This window comes from Paroedura picta, chromosome 14 (genome assembly GCF_049243985.1).
Source record: "Paroedura picta isolate Pp20150507F chromosome 14, Ppicta_v3.0, whole genome shotgun sequence".
NCBI classification, from domain to species: domain Eukaryota; kingdom Metazoa; phylum Chordata; class Lepidosauria; order Squamata; family Gekkonidae; genus Paroedura; species Paroedura picta.
In genome coordinates this window covers 31,259,104-31,279,156 of record NC_135382.1, presented here as the reverse complement: position 1 = coordinate 31,279,156, position 20,053 = coordinate 31,259,104, and the positions used below count along the sequence as shown (strand labels likewise).

Below are 20,053 nucleotides of genomic sequence, written 5' to 3'. Positions count from 1 at the left end.
TTTGTGAAAGAACACCTGCCTAATTTTATGGTTGGAGTCACCACAACATGAGGAACCGTATTAAAGGGTTGCGGCATTAAGAAGGTTGAGAACCACTATTTTAACCGGAACAGCGAGTGAACCTGGGACCTTCTGCATGCAAAGCAGAGGCCCTTCCTCTCCGTCACACCTGAAGCCTCTGCCTCCCCTTACTCCAATGCCCTTATGGCTGAAGGAAAGCAATTTTATCATAGTCGGACTGTCCACCAAGAACCTGACCTTCTGGATCTCAGACCAGGTTCTGGAGAACAGCCTCCAGGAACAGAGAAACCAATCCGGCCTGCAAAGCTCCCCGTGGGAGTCTCTTTCATTGACTGCTTGGGGAACATAACTGTAAGAAGCTGACCCCGCCAAAACAACGGCTATACATGACATGACTTTCGCGTTGTTCTGTTATTCAGGCTGCAATTCTACCACCCCATTCTTTGCAATAGTGGGGATCAGCATAAAGAGAGACACCTGATTGATGCACACATTTGGAAAGGACCAAACTGGGCTGAATCAGAAACTCTCATTCCCAACAGATGAAAACACGGATATTCCTGAATGCCATTACAGCCGTGCTGACCACCAGCTGGATTGGTTCTCGCTACCTGATCAGTATGGCTGCTGCTTCCCACATCATCATGGCAAGATACAGGAGACCACGTGGGAGGGGCACCTGACATGGTTTCTGCAAGACCTTTCCGTGGGATAAGAAAAGCCATGCAGAAGCAGCTGGTAAGACCACAGAGATGTCATGTTCTCAATGCACAGCATCTCTGAATGGCTCATAGGCGATGTTCTTGGTATAATGGTTAAGCGGAGTGCCCTCTAATCCAGAGAGTGAGATTTGATTCCCCCCCTTCTCCACATGCAGCCAGATGGGTGACCTTGGGCCAGTCATAGTTCTCTCAGAGCTCTCTTGGGCTCACCTAGCTTACGGGGGGTCTGTTGTGGGGAGAGGAAGGCAAGGTCATTGTAGGCCACTTGGAGACTCCTTCAGGTAGTTAGAAAACAAGGCACCAAAACCAGCTCTTCTTCTCTTAATGTACATCTGAAAGGCTCATAGGTGGATTTTTCAAAGGTCATCAACCTCTGACCTGGTTTAATAGGTATTCCCCATTCCCGCGGGAGCTGGAGGACTGTGCCTGTCCCAGCGAGATTAGGCATCTCTAGTACAGACACCTCAAGTTATTACAGCAGCCTAAAATTCATAGGAAAGCAGCAGGGAGATGCTGGTATTAAACTAATATAACTTTGCACTCTAGTCTTTGGTAGCTTCCTTAGAGCCATGCAATTGCTCTCTCCACCGAGAGGTGAAGTCATACAACTTCTCTTTAGGTCGCTATTCGCTCGCAAGGTGAAGAGCGTGTTCGGGGAGTCCGAAGAACAGGGGTTAAGTTGTATTTTAAATTCTTAAACAGCCTGCATGCATGGATTTTTTTTCAAATCAGGTCCGAGCCTGACCCAAAACAGACAAAATGCGCAAGTCTGGCAAACTGCGGCTTGTCTTCCAGCAACCCTGCTGTAGGAAGGCCCCAACCACAACTGGGCCAATGGGAAGGGCTGGCAAGCCACACCCAACTAATGGCCACCCAAAGCAAGGTGCGTTCAGGGCAGGTGAGAAGCAAAAGTGGTTTATCATCACCTTCCTTCACTGCCTCCCTTAGGGCAGAGGTAGTCAACCTGTGGTCCTCCAGATGTTAATGGACTGCAATTCCCATGAGCCCCTGCCAGCAAACAATGGCAGGGGGCTCGTGGGAATTGTAGTCCATGGACATCTGGAGGACCACAGGTTGACTACCCCTGTCTTAGGGGTCTCTCTTCTAAGCCAGGACCCTGCTTAGCTTCCAAAATCGGGCCATACCAGCCCCTGCCCCTCCCCCGCCCACTCCACCGGCGGCCCCGATCCAACCGGTGTGGGGTTTGGCGCCCCAGACCCCCCGCGCAAAGCAACCCCACCTGGGCGTCCGCCTCCTTACCTGCTCTCTCCTGGACGCGGCAGACGATCTCCCACCTGGGCGCCTCCTCGCGGTCGAGGGCGCGGGCCAAGGTGACTTCGCCGGTGTCCCCGTCCAGCCGCACGGGGGCCTCGTCGGGCGGAGGCGAGACGAGCTCGAAGTGCGCGGCGGGGAAGCGGGCGGCGGGCCCGAGCGTGGCCAGGAGGGTGCCGGGCCGGGCGTCCTCGGGCAGCGCCAGGGCCAGGGGCGGCTCGGGCTGGAGGAGGGCGCGGGGGCTGCGGCGGCATCGGCGTCGGCGGCGTCGGCGGCGTCGGGGCAGGCGGACGGGCTGCGGGAGCACCTCGAGGTCGAGGGGCGCGCTGAGCAGGGCGGGCCGGCCGGCGTCGCGGGCGAAGAGGCGCAGCGGGATCGGGGCGCGGCGGCTGAGCAGGGAGCGCACCAGCACGACGCGCCCGCTGCGCGGCACCACGAAGAAGTGGGCGCTGGGCGGGCGGGCGAAGTAGCGCAGCTCGGCGTTGGGGCCGGCGTCGTCGTCGAGGGCCCGCGCCTGCCACACCTGGGCCCGCAGCGCCAGCGTCTCGTCCACGCGGAGCCGCGTCACGGCCGGGCCGGCCCGCGGCCAGAAGCGCGGCGCGTTGTCGTTGGCGTCCAGCACGGCCACGGCCAGCGAGGCCAGCTCGGACGGCGCGGCCGGCTCGGCGCCCGGGGCGGAGGGGGCGCAGCGCTTGCAGCACAGCGCCAGGCGCAGGGCGTAGAGGGCGCGCGCCTCGCGGTCCAGGGGCCTCCGGGTGCGCAGCCACACCTGGCCCGAGCGCGCGTGCAGCGCCACCTGGAAGTGCGCGTGGCCCTCGCCCAGCAGGCGCAGGTGCCAGCGGCGGCCCCGCACCTGGGCGCACCACGGCTCCGGCCCCAGCCGCGTCAGCGGCACGCTCAGCCCGCTCACCCGGGTGCCCGCCGGACGGTTCTCGCCCACGTGGCCGCCGAAGGCAGGCAGCCGCCGCGCCCCGGAGCCCCCGACGCCGCCCGCCGCCCACGCCGCCCAGCAGCACAGCCACAGCCACAGCCACAGGGGCAGCGACGGCCGGGGCATGGCGCCTCCGCGCTGCACTCGTGCCCACGACGCCGCCCGCCCGCCCGCCAGCGCTGGGGGTGGCCGCCGTGCTCGTGGCGCCGCGGCAGGCTCCTGGGCGGCGGGGCGGAGCCGAGGCGCGCCTGGGTGGGCCGACGGCAGGGGGCCGCCTCTGCCTGGCCGGCGCTCCCGTCCGAGGAGGCGGGCCCTCCGCGCTCCCTAAGCCGGCACGGGCAGGAGCCCGCTTGGGTAGCGGCGTGTCGACGGCGCTCCGGATTGCGCGGGAGTCCGCCGGGGGGGGGGGGGGCTGCAAGGCTGGCCGGGGTGGAGCGAGAAACCTGCGCGCAGCCCGGGAATGGGGGGGGGGGGGGAGGCTGAGGCTGGTTCGCAATTCAGCCCACAGACGTGACGCGGGAGAGGAGCGCTTGACTTTTTCCTCCTTTTTCTTTCAAGCCTGGGGACGCCGAGGTCGATGGGAACAGCGGAGTTGGAAGGAGACATGCTGGCCAGCTAGTCCAACCCCCTGCAAGATGAGCCTCAAGCATCCAGGAGAAGGATCTGTCCAGCAGCCCCGGCTTGAAGTCTGCCAGTGAGGGGGAGCTCACCACCCCCTTAGGCAGCCGATTGCACTGCTGAACTACTGGGACTGTGAACAAAACAAATTCCCCCCTGATATCTAATCTGTATCGTTCTCCACCCATTACTGCAGGTCCTCTCCTCTGCTGCCAACAGGAAGCACTCCCTGCCCTCCTCCAAAGGACAACTGTTCAGATACTTCAAGAAAGCCATCGTGTCCCCTCTCCACCTCCTCTTCTCCAGGCTGAACATTCCCAACTCCCTCAGCCTTTCCTCTTAGGGCTTGGTCCCCAGGCTCTTGTCACTGTCCTCTGAACCCTCTTGATTTTGTCCACATCCTTTTTGAAGTAAAGATAAGGAAATGTGACCATTTCCTTTCTGGATGACCCCCTGGTGTAAATTGCACTAGTTAAGTGCTACAAGGTGGGGGTGGGGTGATGCTGACCTGTGGTATTATACACTGCTGATGTTCCATCTCTAAATCCCAGATTCTCCCCCCCCCCCCCCAGAATCTCCAGGAATTTGCCAACCGTAAACTGGGCTAGTCACCAATCTGAGAGCGCTTTCAGCCTCACCTACCTGTTGTGGTGTCTTTTATGAGGAGAGGAAAGGCAGGTGATCGTAAGCCTCTTTGAGACTCTTCTGGGTAGTGAAAACAGATAATAAAAACAAACTCCCTTCCTTCTATGCCCAGTGCAGTTGTCTGCACCACACCACCAGGATTTCTCTTGAGGATTGCCCAGTTCCCGTGGCAGAAGATGCTTGGGTGAACTAGATTTATTTATTGGCAGTAAAGCCCATTGAGCAAAAAAAGCAGTGGGCTCTTGGCATTTCTTTAAATGCCCCCCCTACCTTTCAGGCAGCTTTGCTTACGAAGGTGGGAGGGAAGGATTTAAAGGGTGGCAGCCTAACAGATGAAACTAACAGCCATGCTGTCTTATCCATTTAAATTCCTCCCCGATCTGGGGGGAAATTTAAAGGGAGAAGATGGTGAGACTGTCATTGCCAGGTATTAGATGGCCGCCCATTCAAACGATCCAGAGTAGACCCAGCCAGTGAGCAGAGCCTTTGGTGCACAGTGTGCAGCACCTCCAAGGATGCCCAATCTGCCTCCCTCCTCTCCCTGGCAGGTGGGAGACCTGCACAAGAGCATGGTGGCCCTGCCCATGAGCAGGACCCCTGGGGCCAGTGCTCAGGACGCAGCACTTCCTGGCCCTGGCCCTCCTCCCCCTTGTCACTTCCCTGGCTTGCCAAACTTTCTAAAGATTCCTCTCATGGTGGGGCTCAGCCTGGGGGCTTTAAAATGTTCAACACCTCTCCGGAAGTATGCACACACTTTTATATGATTGATTTATTGGAACATTTTGCAGACAGAGGTACAAATCTGTTCCCTAAACAAAAACACAGTTACTGTTCCAAAAAGCAGCTTTGGGACTTCAGGTTTAAACACAGAGCAAAGTTTTGAGGCCAGTCCAGTGGCTCCTTTAAGACCAACCAAGTTTAATTCTAGATATAAGCTTTTGCATGCATGCACCCTTCTTTGAAACACATGGAAGCTTATCCTCAGAATTAAACTCTGTTGGTCCTAAAATTGCCACTGGACTTGAACTTTGTTCTGTTGCTTCTGAGGAGCATAGCTACCCACCGGAATCCAGATTTGTAGATGATACATTATGCACCAGTAAGGAGGCAAAGTGTAAACACCTCTACCTTCTTTCCTCCACATTGCTCTGATCAAAAGCTGAGTTGCTTTGAAATCTGGAAAAAAAAGAAAGATCTGATCATGGGTCTCTGACACTGTTTCTGTTTTCAGCTCTATAATTATTCACCCTGCCTGCTCTTGTTGGCATTGAATAAGGAACCGGGAAGCGGAAACCTACGTGACTTTTCCATTTCTATGTTTATGATCTTTGTTATTTAAACTCTGGCTCTTCACAGGCATATGCAGAATGAGAATCAAATCTTAACACTAAAACATCCCTGCATAGAATGGAGGACAAGAGGTAAAAAGTTATTTTGCTTAGAGTTGCCAGCTCTCCATTGGAAAATCCTTGGAGATTCAGGGTGGAGCCTATGAAGGGCAAGGCTTGAAAAGGGGGTTCTGCAAGGATTTGATGCTGTAGACCAGCCTTTCTCAACCTTTTGAGCATGGAGCAATCCCTGAAATATTCTTCAGGCTAAAGTAAACCTGGAAGGGATGCCAGCTGGCCACGCCTCCCTGCCACGCCCCTGGAAGTCACATTTTTACAGCGCACACGGCATCTGTAACAAAATAGAATGCTTGTTAAATAAGAAGTTGATTTCATTTTTGTTTGTGCAGTAACTTGCCTGAGCAAAACAAGGAACTATTAATCTCAGCTGTCATAAAGCCTACCATGGGGAGCAGCTATTCTTCTCAGGGGAAATGAACTGTGGGATTTGGAGATCACTTGTAACTTTGGGCGACCTCCAGAGACCACCAATGAGCAGAAAGCCACTCTGACCTCCTGACTCCCTGGGTTAATTTTAAAAAATTAAATACATATTTTTTTAAAATTACCCTCAACTGGAGTAACCTACTCACTGGAGTACACCTACTAACAGAATGATCCTATATAGAGCCTTTCCAAATTTGCCAACGCTGATTGCACCTTTAAAAAAGCAAGCAGCAACTGGAAAGATCAATATCAAACCATAATGAGGCAAAATATCCAGCCTAGGAGAACAATTGATTAAAAGGTAAGTGAAATTGTTTTTGTTTTTTTTTTGGTGCTCTTTACAAAAAACTTGGTGTAATATTGATGACGATATTAGAGGAAGGGCCCCAGGCTTACAACGAGGAGAAGCCATTCGTGGCACTTTTGTGGAATATTATCCCGTAACCTGTGGATACACACAGCCCACAAGAGGGCAAATAACACGCCCATTTAATGGTGAGAAAACGGGGAAGGGGGAATATAAACCCCTTCCCCTCAGGGTCCGTCAGCATGTGCATGTTGTAGGGCAAGGGTAGTCAACCTGTGGTCCTCCAGATGTCCATGGACTACAATTCCCATGAGCCCCTGCCAGCAAATGCTGGCAGGGGCTCATGGGAATTGTAGTCCATGGACATCTGGAGAACCACAGGTTGACTACCCCCTGTCGTAGGGCATTCTCTCCAAAGCGTGCCTGTTGAGAGCCAGCATGGCACAGTGGTTAAGAGAAGTGGACTCTGATTTGGAGAACATGGTACGATTCCCCATTCCTCCACATGCAGCCAGCTGGGTGACCTTGGGCTAGTTGCAGTCCTGTTAGAGCTGTTCCCACAGAGCAGTCCTGTCCGAGCTCTCTCAGCCCCGCCTACCTCACAGGGTATCTGTTGTGGGGAGGGGAAAGGAAGGCGATTGAGAGTTGCTATGAGACTCCTCCTGGTAGAGAAATGTGGAATATGAAAACCAATTCTTGTTTTTGCTTCTCCAGGGAACTTGATCTCTGGAGTCTGGAGACAGTTCTGGGAGAACTCCAGGCCTTTGCTGGAGTTTGGCAAGGGGACCAGCACAGAAAGTCAAGAGAAGAGACAGACGCTTTCTTCCCATTGCATAAGACGTGTCTGAGTCTGCCTTTCTCAACTTCCTTGCCATCGCGAGAAACCCTTGAAGCATTTTTCAGGCTTTGAGAGACCCAAGATGTGGTATGATCCTGGTTGGGAAGCATACCTGGGTACATGCCCAGGTATGCCCACCTGGGGCCCCCATGCCCACCTGGGGCCCCTCCCCTTCCCACCCCCCTCCAGACAAATCATAGGCTGTTTTTTTGGGGGGGGGGGGGAGGTGGGTTGACATGACCCTATATGGTCACACCACTGATAAATGTTCAACAATTTTAAAAAATATATTTAAAAAATAACTCCCACTCATTTCATGAAACCCTGGTTGGGAAACCCTGGTCCAGATGGACTTTTTTATCAGAAAGGATCGTTTTAAAGCTGGAATCGGCCACTCGTGGTCTCAATTTGGTGCTCTGGGGAGTCGTGGTGTCTGCAGGGCTTCCCGAAACTTTCGAGTCTGGAAATCTGACGCAGCATGGTGAGCCCAGCAGCAAAATGGCTGCTGCAGGAGGCGGAGCCAGCTAAAAAACTTTGGCCACAGCTTAGCTTCAATCGCTCAGTGCAGATCCTTGCAGAGCTACATTTAAAAAAAATCTACACAGCCAATCAATCTCCAGTAGCCTTCCAGAAGCCTTGCTGAGCAAATTCTTACCTTGCCTCCCCTGCCTCCTGCAAACACTTGGCAGGCCCCAGAACAAGCATCAGCAGAGCTCGAGTTTCAGATCCCTATTCTATCCCTATGGCTCGCTGAAGGACCTAAGGCCAGCTGTTCTCACTCCGCCCAGACTACCTCGCAGGGTGGCTGTCGCTCGGAGCATAAAATGCAAGAACAACATTGTGTTTCGCTTTGGGTCCTCCTCGGGGGAAAAAACGAGTTTGTCTACGTCTAAATCACACCACGAGCGTCTTTCTGCCTGTCCCCGGAGCCTCTTGCGGGGGAGAACCGAAGGTTAAGCCGTGGGAAGACCACCAGGTCCGGCTTGCTCGTCCCGCTTTCTCCTGATTTTCTGCTCAGAACTGGCGGTTTCCTGTCGGATTCCAACGGTGGCAGGTGAACGGCAGCCGCAGCGGAACAGGCTGCTAAATATTTCATGGACATGATCTTTTTTTTTTTTTTGGCTAAGTGGTGTTTTTCCCCTTTGTCTACTCCCAGGCTTCATTATAAGAGTATTTTACTGCTTTAATGTGCCTTCGACTAACTTCGGTCCTGGGGGAAATGCCGAAGATGGTGCTGTGGAATGCAGCTAGGTGTCTGAGCTGAGATGCTCCTTCTTTTAGGAGAAAAGGAGCGGTATTTCTGAGGACGTGTGAAGGTATTGATTTTTCTGGCTACATCTAAATTGGGTGTTCAGGAGAGAAAAAGAACTTCTCCCCTCCACTCTAGGTTTAGCAGAGAACAACAACGCCTCTGACTCCTTAGTGCTTACCTCTGTGGCTGTGGCTGGTGCGATACAGACAGCAAATAAACAACTGTTATGGAATCATCTTTAAGCTTCCTTCCTTCCTTCCTTCCTTCCTTCCTTCCTTCCTTCCTGCACGGCATGTCCTTCTCCCCCCCCCCTCTTGCGCCTTTCTCCTTCCTCACTAGAAAAGCATCGTAGAAGCCATGTACTTTAATTCTGAGAGGAATCATCAGCAAAGAAATGGGTTCTACTGGGTTTTAGCAATGCAACGATCTTGGTCCTTCTCACTGCCATCTGGAGGTTACTGCCGTTGTTGCAGTTCAAAAATGTAATAACCCAAAGAGATATAATACAGATAGTGCCTTCCTCTCCCCACAACAGACACCCGGTAAGGTAGGTGGGACCGAGAGAGCTCTAAGAGAATTGTTATATGAAGAGAGCTCTAGGAGAACTGTGACTGGCCCAAGGTCATCCAGCTGGTGGCATGTGGAGAAGTGGAGAACCAAACCCAGCTGTTGCTCTTAATTACTACACCAAGCTGGCTGTCATTCCCTTGCCACCGAGTGGCATAAACATGACTTGGATCACAAATAAAATACTCCTGAGGCCGGACTGGACTGATACAGATATAAATCTCCCTTTGTTTCTGCAATAGGTCTTAGTTAGTGTTGGACTGGGATCCTAGGTTCAAATCCCTGTTCTCCTGTGATTCTTGTGCCAGTCATATTCCTCCAGTCTAAGCTACCTCACAGGGTTGTTGTGAGGCTAAAATAGACTTTTATCCATGGCTATGATCAACTAGAGCAAACTTATGACCCTGGAAGGGTTTCCTGAATGGGTGGGAGTTGATTACTTTTGTATATATTTTTAAAATTTGTTAAACATTTATCAGGTGATATGACCATATATGGTCATGTTGACTCACCCACCCCTCCTAAAATAGCCAGTGATGGCCCTGGAGGGGTAGGAAGGGGAGGGGCCCCATGTGAGCATGTACACAGCTAGGCTTCCTGACCATATTCTGCAACATTGCGCCACTTCTGGGGTTTCTCAATGCCTGAAGAAAGTTTCAGGGGTTTCTCAGTGATAAAAATGTTGAGAAAGGTTGGCCTAGAGCCTTCTTGGCACACCGAACTTCATTCACTGGCTTCTTTTATCCATCTGGGCCACTGCTCTTGATTCCAAGGGAGTTTTCAAGACTGAGTGCAGGTATAGAAAAGCTGAGCATCATGGATTGTATATGATTCTGAGACCATTTGTGGTAGCCCTTTTCTTAAATTTCTAGGTTAGCAGTGTAATACTAAACAGAGTTACACCTAGGGTTGGCAGCTTCCAGGTGGTGGCTGGAGATCTCTTGCTATTACAACTGATCTGCAGGCATCAGAGATCAGTTTACCTGGAAGAAAGGACCACTTTGGAAGCCTCTTACCCCACTGAAATCCCTCCTCACCTGGAAACCCGCTCCCTGAAGCTCCACCCCCAAAATCTTCAGATATTTCCCAACTCAGAGCTAGCAGTGGATTTAGAAGCGCGTTATTTATTTCAGGGTTACAACCGAAATTTCCAGCCAAGAGGAAAACATATTGGCTCACAACATTTTTCTAGGTTTGGTAGACAACCAACTTTTAAATAATTATTACTATTAAAGCCAGTGAGGCTTGGCTATCTCTTTTTGCTTTTCCGCAATAATCTTGAGCTTTGCTAAGCTAGATAATAATAACAAAGGAGAAACAGGATCTGTCCAGTGGCTTAATTAAGTATAAGAAGATAAAAAGTCTCTTATCTCATTTATTTAGACTTTGACTCTGCCAAAACGGTCTCTAGATTCATTTGTTTTCCGTTTTCAGTCTGGCTTTCGTCAGTGGCAATGAGTCCGTCCTTGTTAATGTTTGAATATAATGAGGCAAATGCTCCTGTCTAATGGAGAGTCAAGGCTGGGAGCTCACTGGACAGATTCTGTCTCTCCTTTGTTACAATTTTGGAATCATCCACTTTCTTCGTGCAAGCTAGATAATAATAGCAGCAGTAATAATAATATTTTTTTTAATTTATAGGCTACCCTTCCCCAAGGGCTCAGGGTTGGTAACAACATTTTAAAAATAACAATATAATACTTTGAAACTATGTATTAAAATCCCTTAAGCAGCTCTATCGGCCTCAGTTCTTGTAGCGGGAGAGTTGATATAGGTAAGATTTCAGATTCTGATGTGAATCTGGCTGGTGTTTTGACTTTCCTATGGAAATTCTCCAGTTTAGCAAAATTAGGGAAATTCTATTCACGCCTGCTGCTCTGAATGGTCTCCATACTTTTTGGATTACATTTGTAGTTCACGTAATGACATCTCACTGTGCATCGCTTGCATGTCATGGCCCTTTGATCCTTGCTGTTTACACCTATCTGTCTAGTAAGGATCGACTGTATGCCTCTCACGAAGCAAGCTCTAATCAGAACAGCTTAGCATTAAAAGCATTTTCGTTTTTAAGGCACCCCAGGTTTCCTGCTCATTTTTGCAGCCTCCAGACTTTGAAGCAGCACAGGAAATCTGTGGGGATCTCTATCTTTCTTGGTATCCGCCCACCCCGCACTGTTTCAGTCATGGTGATAGATCTGTTTTTGTGCTTCTTAAAAGAGTCAAAAGGATTTTGCTTTGTGATGTCTGCCTTTTGTTTTAATTTCCAAAGATCAAAAAAAAAGTTACCTTCTTATGGTGTTTGTTCCCACCTTGGTTTTCATTAACGCAGGCTCATTTTCACGGATGGTGCTTTATTGTCGTCAGATCTTTTCCTGTTCATTTGCTCTTTACCCATTAAATTATCATCTTAAAAAAAAACAACAAGATTTGGGTCTCTTTTGCAGCCCCTGTCTAAGTTGCAAACACAACTTTGTCGAGCACAGCTATTAATAAATCACAAAAAGAATTATCCATAAAATATTAGTGAAGTGCTCCTTGAATTGCATTCCCTTCTTCTCGCCTAGATGCAGTTTCTGTAGGGTTAAAAAAAAAATTAATTGCCTTGGAAACACAGAAGCTTTACCCAGCATTCCTGATCCTCCACATTTCCTGGTTAAGGGGGCAATCCTGTTCAAACAAAGTACAAGGATCATCTGACTCCAATGGTAACAAGAAAAATAATGTTTTGCTTTTAAAAAATAGCACATTCTACATGACATGGCCATGTAGGTACACGTAACTTATTGCAAATAGATGAACTTCAAAAAGGAGGTTAACTTGCTACACCTCCAAGCCCAGGTAAGAGAGAAAACAGAGGTCCTACACAAAATAAAACAACAGGTCAACATCTAACCAGTGAGATGCACCCCAATGCCAAATATACCCCACCGTACTTGGGGGTGGGCTGCAATATTAAGATCCACCAAACATGTTAAGAAGAACAAGAGTAGGCTTTTATACCACACTTTTTCACTACCCAAAGGAATCACAGAATCGTAGAGTAGGAAAGGGGCCACACAGGCCATCTAGTCCAACCCTGCTCAGTGCAGGATCAGCCTAAAGCACCCATGAGAAGTATCTGTCCAGCCGCTGATTAAAGGCCGCCAGTCTCAAAGCAGCTTACAATTGCCTTCCTTTCCTCTCCCCACAACAGACACCCTGTGAGGTAGGTAGGAGCTTAGACAGAACTGCTCTGTGAGAACAGCTCTAACATGACTATGATGAGCCCAAGGTCACTCTGCAGGCTGCATGTGGAGGAGCGAGGAATCAAACCTGGCTCTCCAGATTAGCGGCCGCTGCTCTTAACCACTACACCGCACTGGCTGGCTGAACAGGGCTCTGTAATCCTTTGGAAATATACAGGACTGAGGATGCAATCAAATTCAGCTCACTGAAACATCCCGGACAACGCAGAGTTAACATGCGCCCTCTGGTATGATAAGCAGCCAATTGGTGGAAAGAGCTCCAGATTGTATTACGCCGTAAACCCAAATCAGAAATAAAACAAACCATAAAAATACGGATGCCTACAAGGCAAAGAATATGTTTTACAAAACCATAACTAAATTACTTCCAGAAAGCGAAAGGCTAAGGTACAGGTAACATACTTAACAGCAGGTTCTCAGCAGGTTCCCTACCTGCGGCGTGAATTCTGCTCCCCAGCATGCTTTACCTGCAAATGTTTCTTTGCAGTATTCTCTTACGATGTGCCTTGAGTGCAGATATTTCACGCAAAATTGTTCCAGCTATTGGGAGGGAAGGAGGGTGGGTGATGACACGTGCACAAGCCAGTAGGTGCTCAGCCACGGGAGCCTTGGAGGTAGGTGCTTTGGAGGGTGGCCTCTCTGGCATTATATCCTGCTGAGGTTCTCATCTCCCCATCTCCTTTTAGAAAACAATTCGGTCAGAGCTTGCTGCGAGACAAAAGGTAGTGCGTATATTTGCAGGGCATGTTCAGACCGCTTAACGCCATAGACCCTAATGCTACTATTTTCGGCATATCTTCTTTATGAATCAGGCTACATGTGTTACTCAAGCGCAAAAGGCTCCCAGCCTTTTTCGACTTTCCCTCCTCCCTCCCACTGCGATGGGCCAGATGCGAGCAATGACAAAGCCAGGAGGCCCTGTCATGAAAGATTAATTTAGGTCCCCAAAATCATTGAATCTTTGTTCTTCATGAATGACTTAGCAATTGATAACATGAAGACAGCTGTTAATTAACCATTAATCACATTCTTTCCCTGACACAGCATTTGCTTTAAAAAAAAAAAAAAACACCCACCCAAATCAAATTATTTCCCTCCTATAGAAGTAGCAGAGAACACAAAAGAAATAATTTCTACATGTATCTAAAGACTGGCAAGTGTGTAATGAGACTTGAATATCAAAGGGAAGGCAAGAATATCATTTCCCTATCCTTGTCAGCCTGCCTCCTGCAATTGGATATTGTAAGTCTACATGTATTAGGCTCTGGGAGGGAAAGAGTTAAGAGAATACTCTCAGATACACCTGACAGGTGGTCCCACCCTCTTCCAATGGGTCAGTTGTTAAGCCTCTATGGCTATTGGCTTCTTTTGCATCTTATATAGCAGGGGCAGTCAACCTGTGGTCCTCCAGATGTCCATGGACTACAATTCCCATGGCATTGTACCCTGCTGAGGCTCCTCATTTCTCTCTCTCTCTCTCAAAAAAAAAAAAAAAACCTTCTCCAGACTCCATCCCTCTCCAAATCTCCAGGTGATTTCCAACCGAAAGCTGGCAACCTTAGTCTACTACAGGGAAAACCCACCTCTCAAACGACTGAAGGGTTCTTCACCTCTCTGTCTACTGAAAGGAGGCAGGAAAATATCAAACGACCATTAACTGGCTTAATAATAGGGGCTGTGTGGGAATGGGAGAAGACTCAGATCGGTGAGATGTGCAGCTACGCTCCCGGATTGAAATGAAATGCATTGGCGGCAGCAGAAAGAGGGGCTGTCAAGGAACGGACAAGAGAAGTCCATTAGAGTCACAGACCTAGTGTGTTTCAAGTCGAGAGCAGTGGCAATTTTACATCTTGCCTGAGACATTTCCACAGGGGATATGTCCACAACAACAACTGCAGCAGCAACACTAACAATTAGAAATAGAAATCAAATATGGGGGACTTCTCAGGTCCAACTTGTCCTGTTGGTTCAAATCAAAACAGGGGGACTGATGGGAAATTGGGAACTGCTGAAATTCTGCACAAAGGAGATCCATCCTAATCGGGTCTACTCCACCATTTTCTCGAGTCGATTCAATGACACTTACCCCCAGGAAGGTGTTTTTAGGATTGCATGGTAAGAGGTGTTTTGTAACAGACTCGCAGTGCAATCCTAACCAGTCTTTGCACTCTGGTTGCCTACTACGGCATTAAGCGAAAGACGGAATTCTGGGACGGTGGAACATCTCCAACCTCAAATTGGTTGGATCTCCAGAGGACACAGAATAGAGCCTCAAAGGAAACAGCAGCATCAGAGGCTGACCTTTATGGTATACCAGAGAGCCTAGAAGAAGAATTCCTAGAGTGGCAACAGAGCGTGGATGTTCTAGAACTTCTGTTTCTCAATGGAAGAAACAGTCCTACTGAGGATCCTCCTCAAACCTGGCCCTTCCCAGGCATTGCCCCCAAATCTTTACGAATTCCCCAAGCCAGAGCTGGAAAACCTCATTCATCTTCCTCTTCTCAATGGACTACATCCTGAGCTGATTCTGCACTTACTTTGTTTTATCCATTGTAGATCCTGCCGAATTCAGATAAATTTGAACTCGGGTCTTCCTCTATACCCTCCCCCTCCCAATTGAAACAAAGTGTTCTACACTCGATTGGGAAAGCTCAGTGTGGGGAGAGGAGCCAAGCAGGAGTCTCTTTCTTCCTTTTTTTGAAGGGGGGGGGGAGGATTGGAGATAGCAGAGGAGGAGGAAATAAATCCAAGAGGCAAATCTCTGCTGAGAGAAGTTAGGACTTCTGGAGCGTAGTCACTTTAAGACTAGCCTTGCAACCGGGAACCAGGAAGTCTTTGAACTGACACCCTGGCCAATCAGGGAAGACTGCTTTGCTCCCAGGCATGGAGCAATAAGATAATTTGCAAAAAGGAGCCGTCTGCACACTTACTAATGGTAATTTTTGAAATATTGAAGCTTATATCCACTCCAGGATATCATAGGGAAAAGGTAGGGTCACCACAAATCTATCATGCATGCAGCAGAGGGAAAATTTAAAGTGCCTAAAATCAAACTGGAGTTCAGTGTAGACAGCAGGGATTTAGTCAGTCTTGGAGTGGGTAAAATGCCCCGTGCAGACTACACCCAGGATTGAACAGACTCCAGACCACTGGGACATCCAAATGTTTAAGCCATTCACCCAAACCCGGATTCCAAACTGGGTCTAAACTGATGTTCTGGATTCTGGACGGACGTAGACCCCAGTTTTGCCAGGCATCACAAATAGCTCGACCTCTTTCTAGCTGAGAACCTTTCAGTCAAAACGCAGGAGGTGGGAGATGCGAGGAGTTTGTATTCACGCCTCGTCGGAGATCTAATCGCACCGTCCCCGGATGTCTGAATGCAGCCTTAATGTCAGACTCAAAGCCTCTAACTTCCCAGCCAAACTGCAATTACTCTCTGATTCGTTTCACTTCTTTTCTGGAAGTTAAATGCTTGTTTAAATGTCTATACAAAACTGGGTGATGGAACTAGATATTAGCGCCTGTGCTAATTCGGGAAAGGTGCTTTTATGCTTTAGATCGGAATTAGCACGTGTGTCACCTTGACTGACGCGGTGATTACAACCGCCAGCGTCTAAGTTTGGTGACTAACAAAAGGAATAAAAGCTCCCCAAAATATCAGCGTTCCAGAGATTAGCTCCTGTTTTATGCCTGGTATCAGTGTAACGAAAGAGCAGTAACTCCCACCTACGAATGTTTTCAGAGAGCTAATGCTTCCATTATTTACAGCGCAACCCAAAAGCCAATCTCTAAGTCATTCGTAATGGCAAACGGAGCACCTTGCTGGAAGTATGCTGGGCTAGCACCTGGCAGGTGACAAATCCTGCAGGGAGGGAAAGCAGTGCTTAGTACCCTAGCCTAGACTCCTTTGGCATACCTCCTCCTCAAAGGAGTGGCTAATATTATGTCTCACTGGAGAGAGCACGCAGAAGGTCCCATGTCTGTCCAACAGGGGAAGAAGAGTTTGGGTTTTATATCTTGCTTTTGACTGCCCGGAGTCACAAAGCGGCTTACAATCGCCTTCCCTTCCTCTCTCCACAACAGACACCCTGGGAGGTAGGTGAACTCTGAGAGAACTGCTCTGTTAGCAGGTTGGGAGGCATAACTGTAGCCATGCCCAACTGGGGCCCTTCCCCTTCCCTCCTCCTCCAGGCTGGCTATTTTGGGGGGAGGGGGGAACAGGTCAGCATGACCATATGTGATCGTATCACCTGATAAATGTTTAACACATTTTAAATATATATTAAAAATCAATTAACTCTCACCCATTTGGGAATCCCTTCCACGAAACCCTGCAATAGGCAAGCCACTCTGAGCGTGGGCCTCTCATCTTGCAATATGGGGGAAATACTCCTCCTCAACCATCCATGGCTGTTGTAAGGGCTGCAGATTCCCCAAATGTTAAGCGCTTTGAACAAGGAGGGGGGGAAAGAAGGCTAACTCACTGCCACACTTAACTACATTTCCGCCTGACTTTTATCCCTTACGGTCAACAGCCCCCATGTATTTGCTCACCATGCAGGGCGCTTATATCTCCCTGACCCACATGTTGCAAGATATTAAATACAAGCTGCTCCTGACGAGCACTGCAGCAGAGAAGGGGCTCTGCTACAGGATAAAGCTGCTCGGCTTTAATTCACAGACAGGCGGCTGCCCTAAATCCGTAATTCTGTCTGGCTGCGCGGAAGCAAAAGCCATTCCGCTCCGAGCATCCCTCTCGAAAGCAACTAAGTGGTCGCCACCCTTAACTGAAGGTCAGTTTGGAGTCCCTCGGTTAGCACAGACCCTTTGAGTAAGCTCTCGTGCCAACGCGCTGAATCTTATCGCGTGGTGCCGTTAATAACAAAGGAAGCCATTGATCTCAAATATCCAAAACCATCATTAATAATTCGGTCCTTGGCAGAGTTGCACCTTTTGAAGCGCATTGACTTCTAAGGCTGTAATTCTGTTTAGGATTTGCGCAGAAATCTCCACATTGCCAGCTTCGTTTCCCCAATCCTTTTTATCCAGTTCTTCCTCTGAGGAATTGAAAGCAACATGCATTTTTTGCTCCGTATCCAGTTCAGACAACCCTATAAGGTGATTTCACAGGGCAGCAATGTTGGTATGCTGTAGAACAGCTACTTTTGGATCCGGTGCTACCTTAAAGACCAACAAGATTTTCAGGATATAAGCCTTTGAGAATCAAAGCTTCCTTTCTCGGATTTATCTGACAAAGGGAGGTTTGACGCTTGAGAGCTTCTATGCTGAAAATCTTTTTGGTCTCTCAGGTGCCACTAGACTCAAAACTAGTTGTGAGGTAGGTTATGTTGAGGGTGTGTGACTCACTGGCACAAATTATGGAGGTTGAGGAAATTGAGGGCAGTCCACGAAGAACTCCTGAAGGAAGAAATGAAATGGGCGAATTAAATTCACTGTAAGTAGCTCCAGAAAGACGGACAATGGAATAAAAATTCCTGACTTCAAAGTTTTGATGGGTTTATGAATTTCCCAGGAAAGATTTCCCAGGAGGCCATGGCAAAAGACAAAGCGAGGTAGACTGAGTGAGGGAGGACTTTGCAGAAGCCATGCTGATTTGCTTTCTGCAAGGCTTGTTCTACCGTGTGATTAATATTCTAGATTTTTAAATGTTTTCTACCAACTTAGTTCAGTTTATAGAGGCAGGCAATAAAAAAAACACCATGAAATGTTGGGAATTATTAAGAAAGGGATTGTGCATAAATCAGCTAGTATCGCAATATCGCAATACCTTTATATCTTCTCTGCTGTGACTACATTTGGAATACTGTGTATACATCTAGTGGCTCTGTCTCAAGGAGGCGGTCACAGCACTCGAAATTAATGCAGAAAAGAACTACTAAAATGCTCAGAGGGGCTGGAGCATCTTCCATACCAGGAAAGGCTAAAGTGTTTGGACATGGATAGCCATGTTAGTCTGTTGTAGCAAAACAAAACAAAAGGTCCAGGAGCAGCTTAACGACTAACATTTATTTCTTCTTCAAATAAGTTCTGACTCCTCAATGCACACATAGAAATAAATATTGCCAGTCTTTTAAGAAAAGCTGGACTTCTGTTTTAAAGCATTTGTGATGGAGATTAGCACTGCAGTCCTGAAAAAGACTATACCCTTCAGGAACACAGGAAGCTGTCTTACACTGAAGTAGACCTTTCATCCAGCAAAGTGAGTATTGTCTACTTAGACCAGCAGTGGCTCTGCAAGGTCTCAGGCAAAGGCTTTTCATGTCATCTACTGCCTGGCTCCTTTTAATTGCAGGCACCAGGGATTGAACATGGGACCTTCTGCATGGCAAGCTCTATCACTGAGCCACAGCTCCTCGCCATGAATCACAGAGGGCAGTGAGCTTAGAAAGATGTAATTCTGTCTAGGATTGCATTGCAGGCTTATCAGCATCCCTTCACTACAATGGCAGAACAGAACCTCCATGTTAATCGGCAATGTACCTCTGAACACAAATGCTCAGAATACTTTAGGACTGAAATGCCGCTTTCAGATCCTTTTGGGGGGATTCACAGAGGCACCTGACTGGCTACTGCTGGAAACGAGACAAGCCCTAGGCCTAACCCAGCAGGGCTGTCGTTATATTCTGCCTGTCTACTTAAATTCCTCATATAATCGTCATTGACGTCAATCTTTTTATGGCATTATTAACAATACCCTTCAAAGGCACACTGCAAATAAACTTGTTCAGAGACTTGTTAAAATGTAATCTTTTAAAAAACCCAAGAAGAAAACAATAGGCGGTCATGCACGCTGAGCAACAATTCCAGAACGAAACGCTAAGATTGCCGCAGCATCTTCAAGGAGAATCAAAGCATATGGTGGCATAATGGAGCATGAATTTACAGCGCTACAGATTAAAGCTTCATCTGGGAGGACATACTGCATTGTAGCAGAAAACTCCCAATTATGGGGTTTGTCGCTTTGTAGTCAAGAAATTGAAATAATATGGATAGAGCCAGAGCTCCCTCTGTTGGTAAGAAGGTGTAGGTAGCACCATGAGCCAAATTTTGATCTAAGGATTCTATAGTGTTCATATTGTGATAAGACACGGTTCCCCTTCCAGATTTGACTACACTGTGCACAAATCCACAGGGCAGCAATAGAGCACAGGATCTAATATTTAGTGCAGAATTTGGTAATACATAGATCTTAGGATTTTTCTAAAAAGTTAATATCTAACACGATTCTAGAAGCTGTTACTCCATCTAGTGCTGGCACAGTCGTTGAAATGAATTGTGGTTGCTTTTTAATAGTAATAAAAGAGTTGGTCTTTATATCCTTCTTTTCACTGCCTGAAGGAGTCTCAAAGCGGCTTACAATCGCATTCCCTTCCTCTCCCCACAAAAGACACCTGGTGAGATAGGTAGAGGTCAGAGAACTCTGAGAGAGACTGCTCCGTGGGAACAGCTTCCAACAGGGCTGTGATAAGCCCTGATATTTTTCAGGGACGCTTGAGGCTGAACCAGTACTGAGCCAGGGGGGTTGACTAATTATCCTTAATGTTCTATTATGTTCCAGAGAAGGGATAACTGACTATTATTGCTGTCTGTCTCTTTGCAATGGCAGTAATTGCTCTTAAAAAAACAAACAAATGTCGAAATTGAATGTTGTATATAAATGGAAAGTGATTACTTAAGCTGGAAGTGGAAACAAAGTTGAAAAAGTGTAACACAGCAATAAATTAATACATAAATAGCACCCCTTAGAAAGTGTATTGGTGTTCTGACTATCTACAT

General features: G+C 48.3%; 1 protein-coding gene and 1 long non-coding RNA gene across 3 annotated transcripts in view; both read right to left on the bottom strand.

The window, feature by feature from the left end:
* The window catches only part of LOC143823587 (neural-cadherin-like), an 86,617-nt gene extending 83,514 nt beyond the window's left edge, over positions 1-3,103 (bottom strand). For both annotated transcript variants that reach the window (XM_077310055.1, XM_077310057.1), the window contains exon 1: positions 2,004-3,103. In XM_077310055.1, the coding sequence (XP_077166170.1) occupies positions 2,004-3,072 (1,069 nt within the window). In that variant the 5' untranslated portion in view covers positions 3,073-3,103. The remainder of the gene's footprint in view (positions 1-2,003) is intronic.
* A 1,973-nt stretch (positions 3,104-5,076) lies between these two features.
* LOC143823720 (uncharacterized) lies at positions 5,077-12,859 on the bottom strand. The gene is made up of 3 exons (XR_013226562.1): positions 12,721-12,859; positions 11,295-11,414; positions 5,077-5,385 (listed from the first exon to the last, which is right to left on the bottom strand). It is a non-coding gene; the product is annotated as an uncharacterized LOC143823720 (long non-coding RNA).
* Between the last annotated feature and the right edge of the window lie 7,194 nt (positions 12,860-20,053).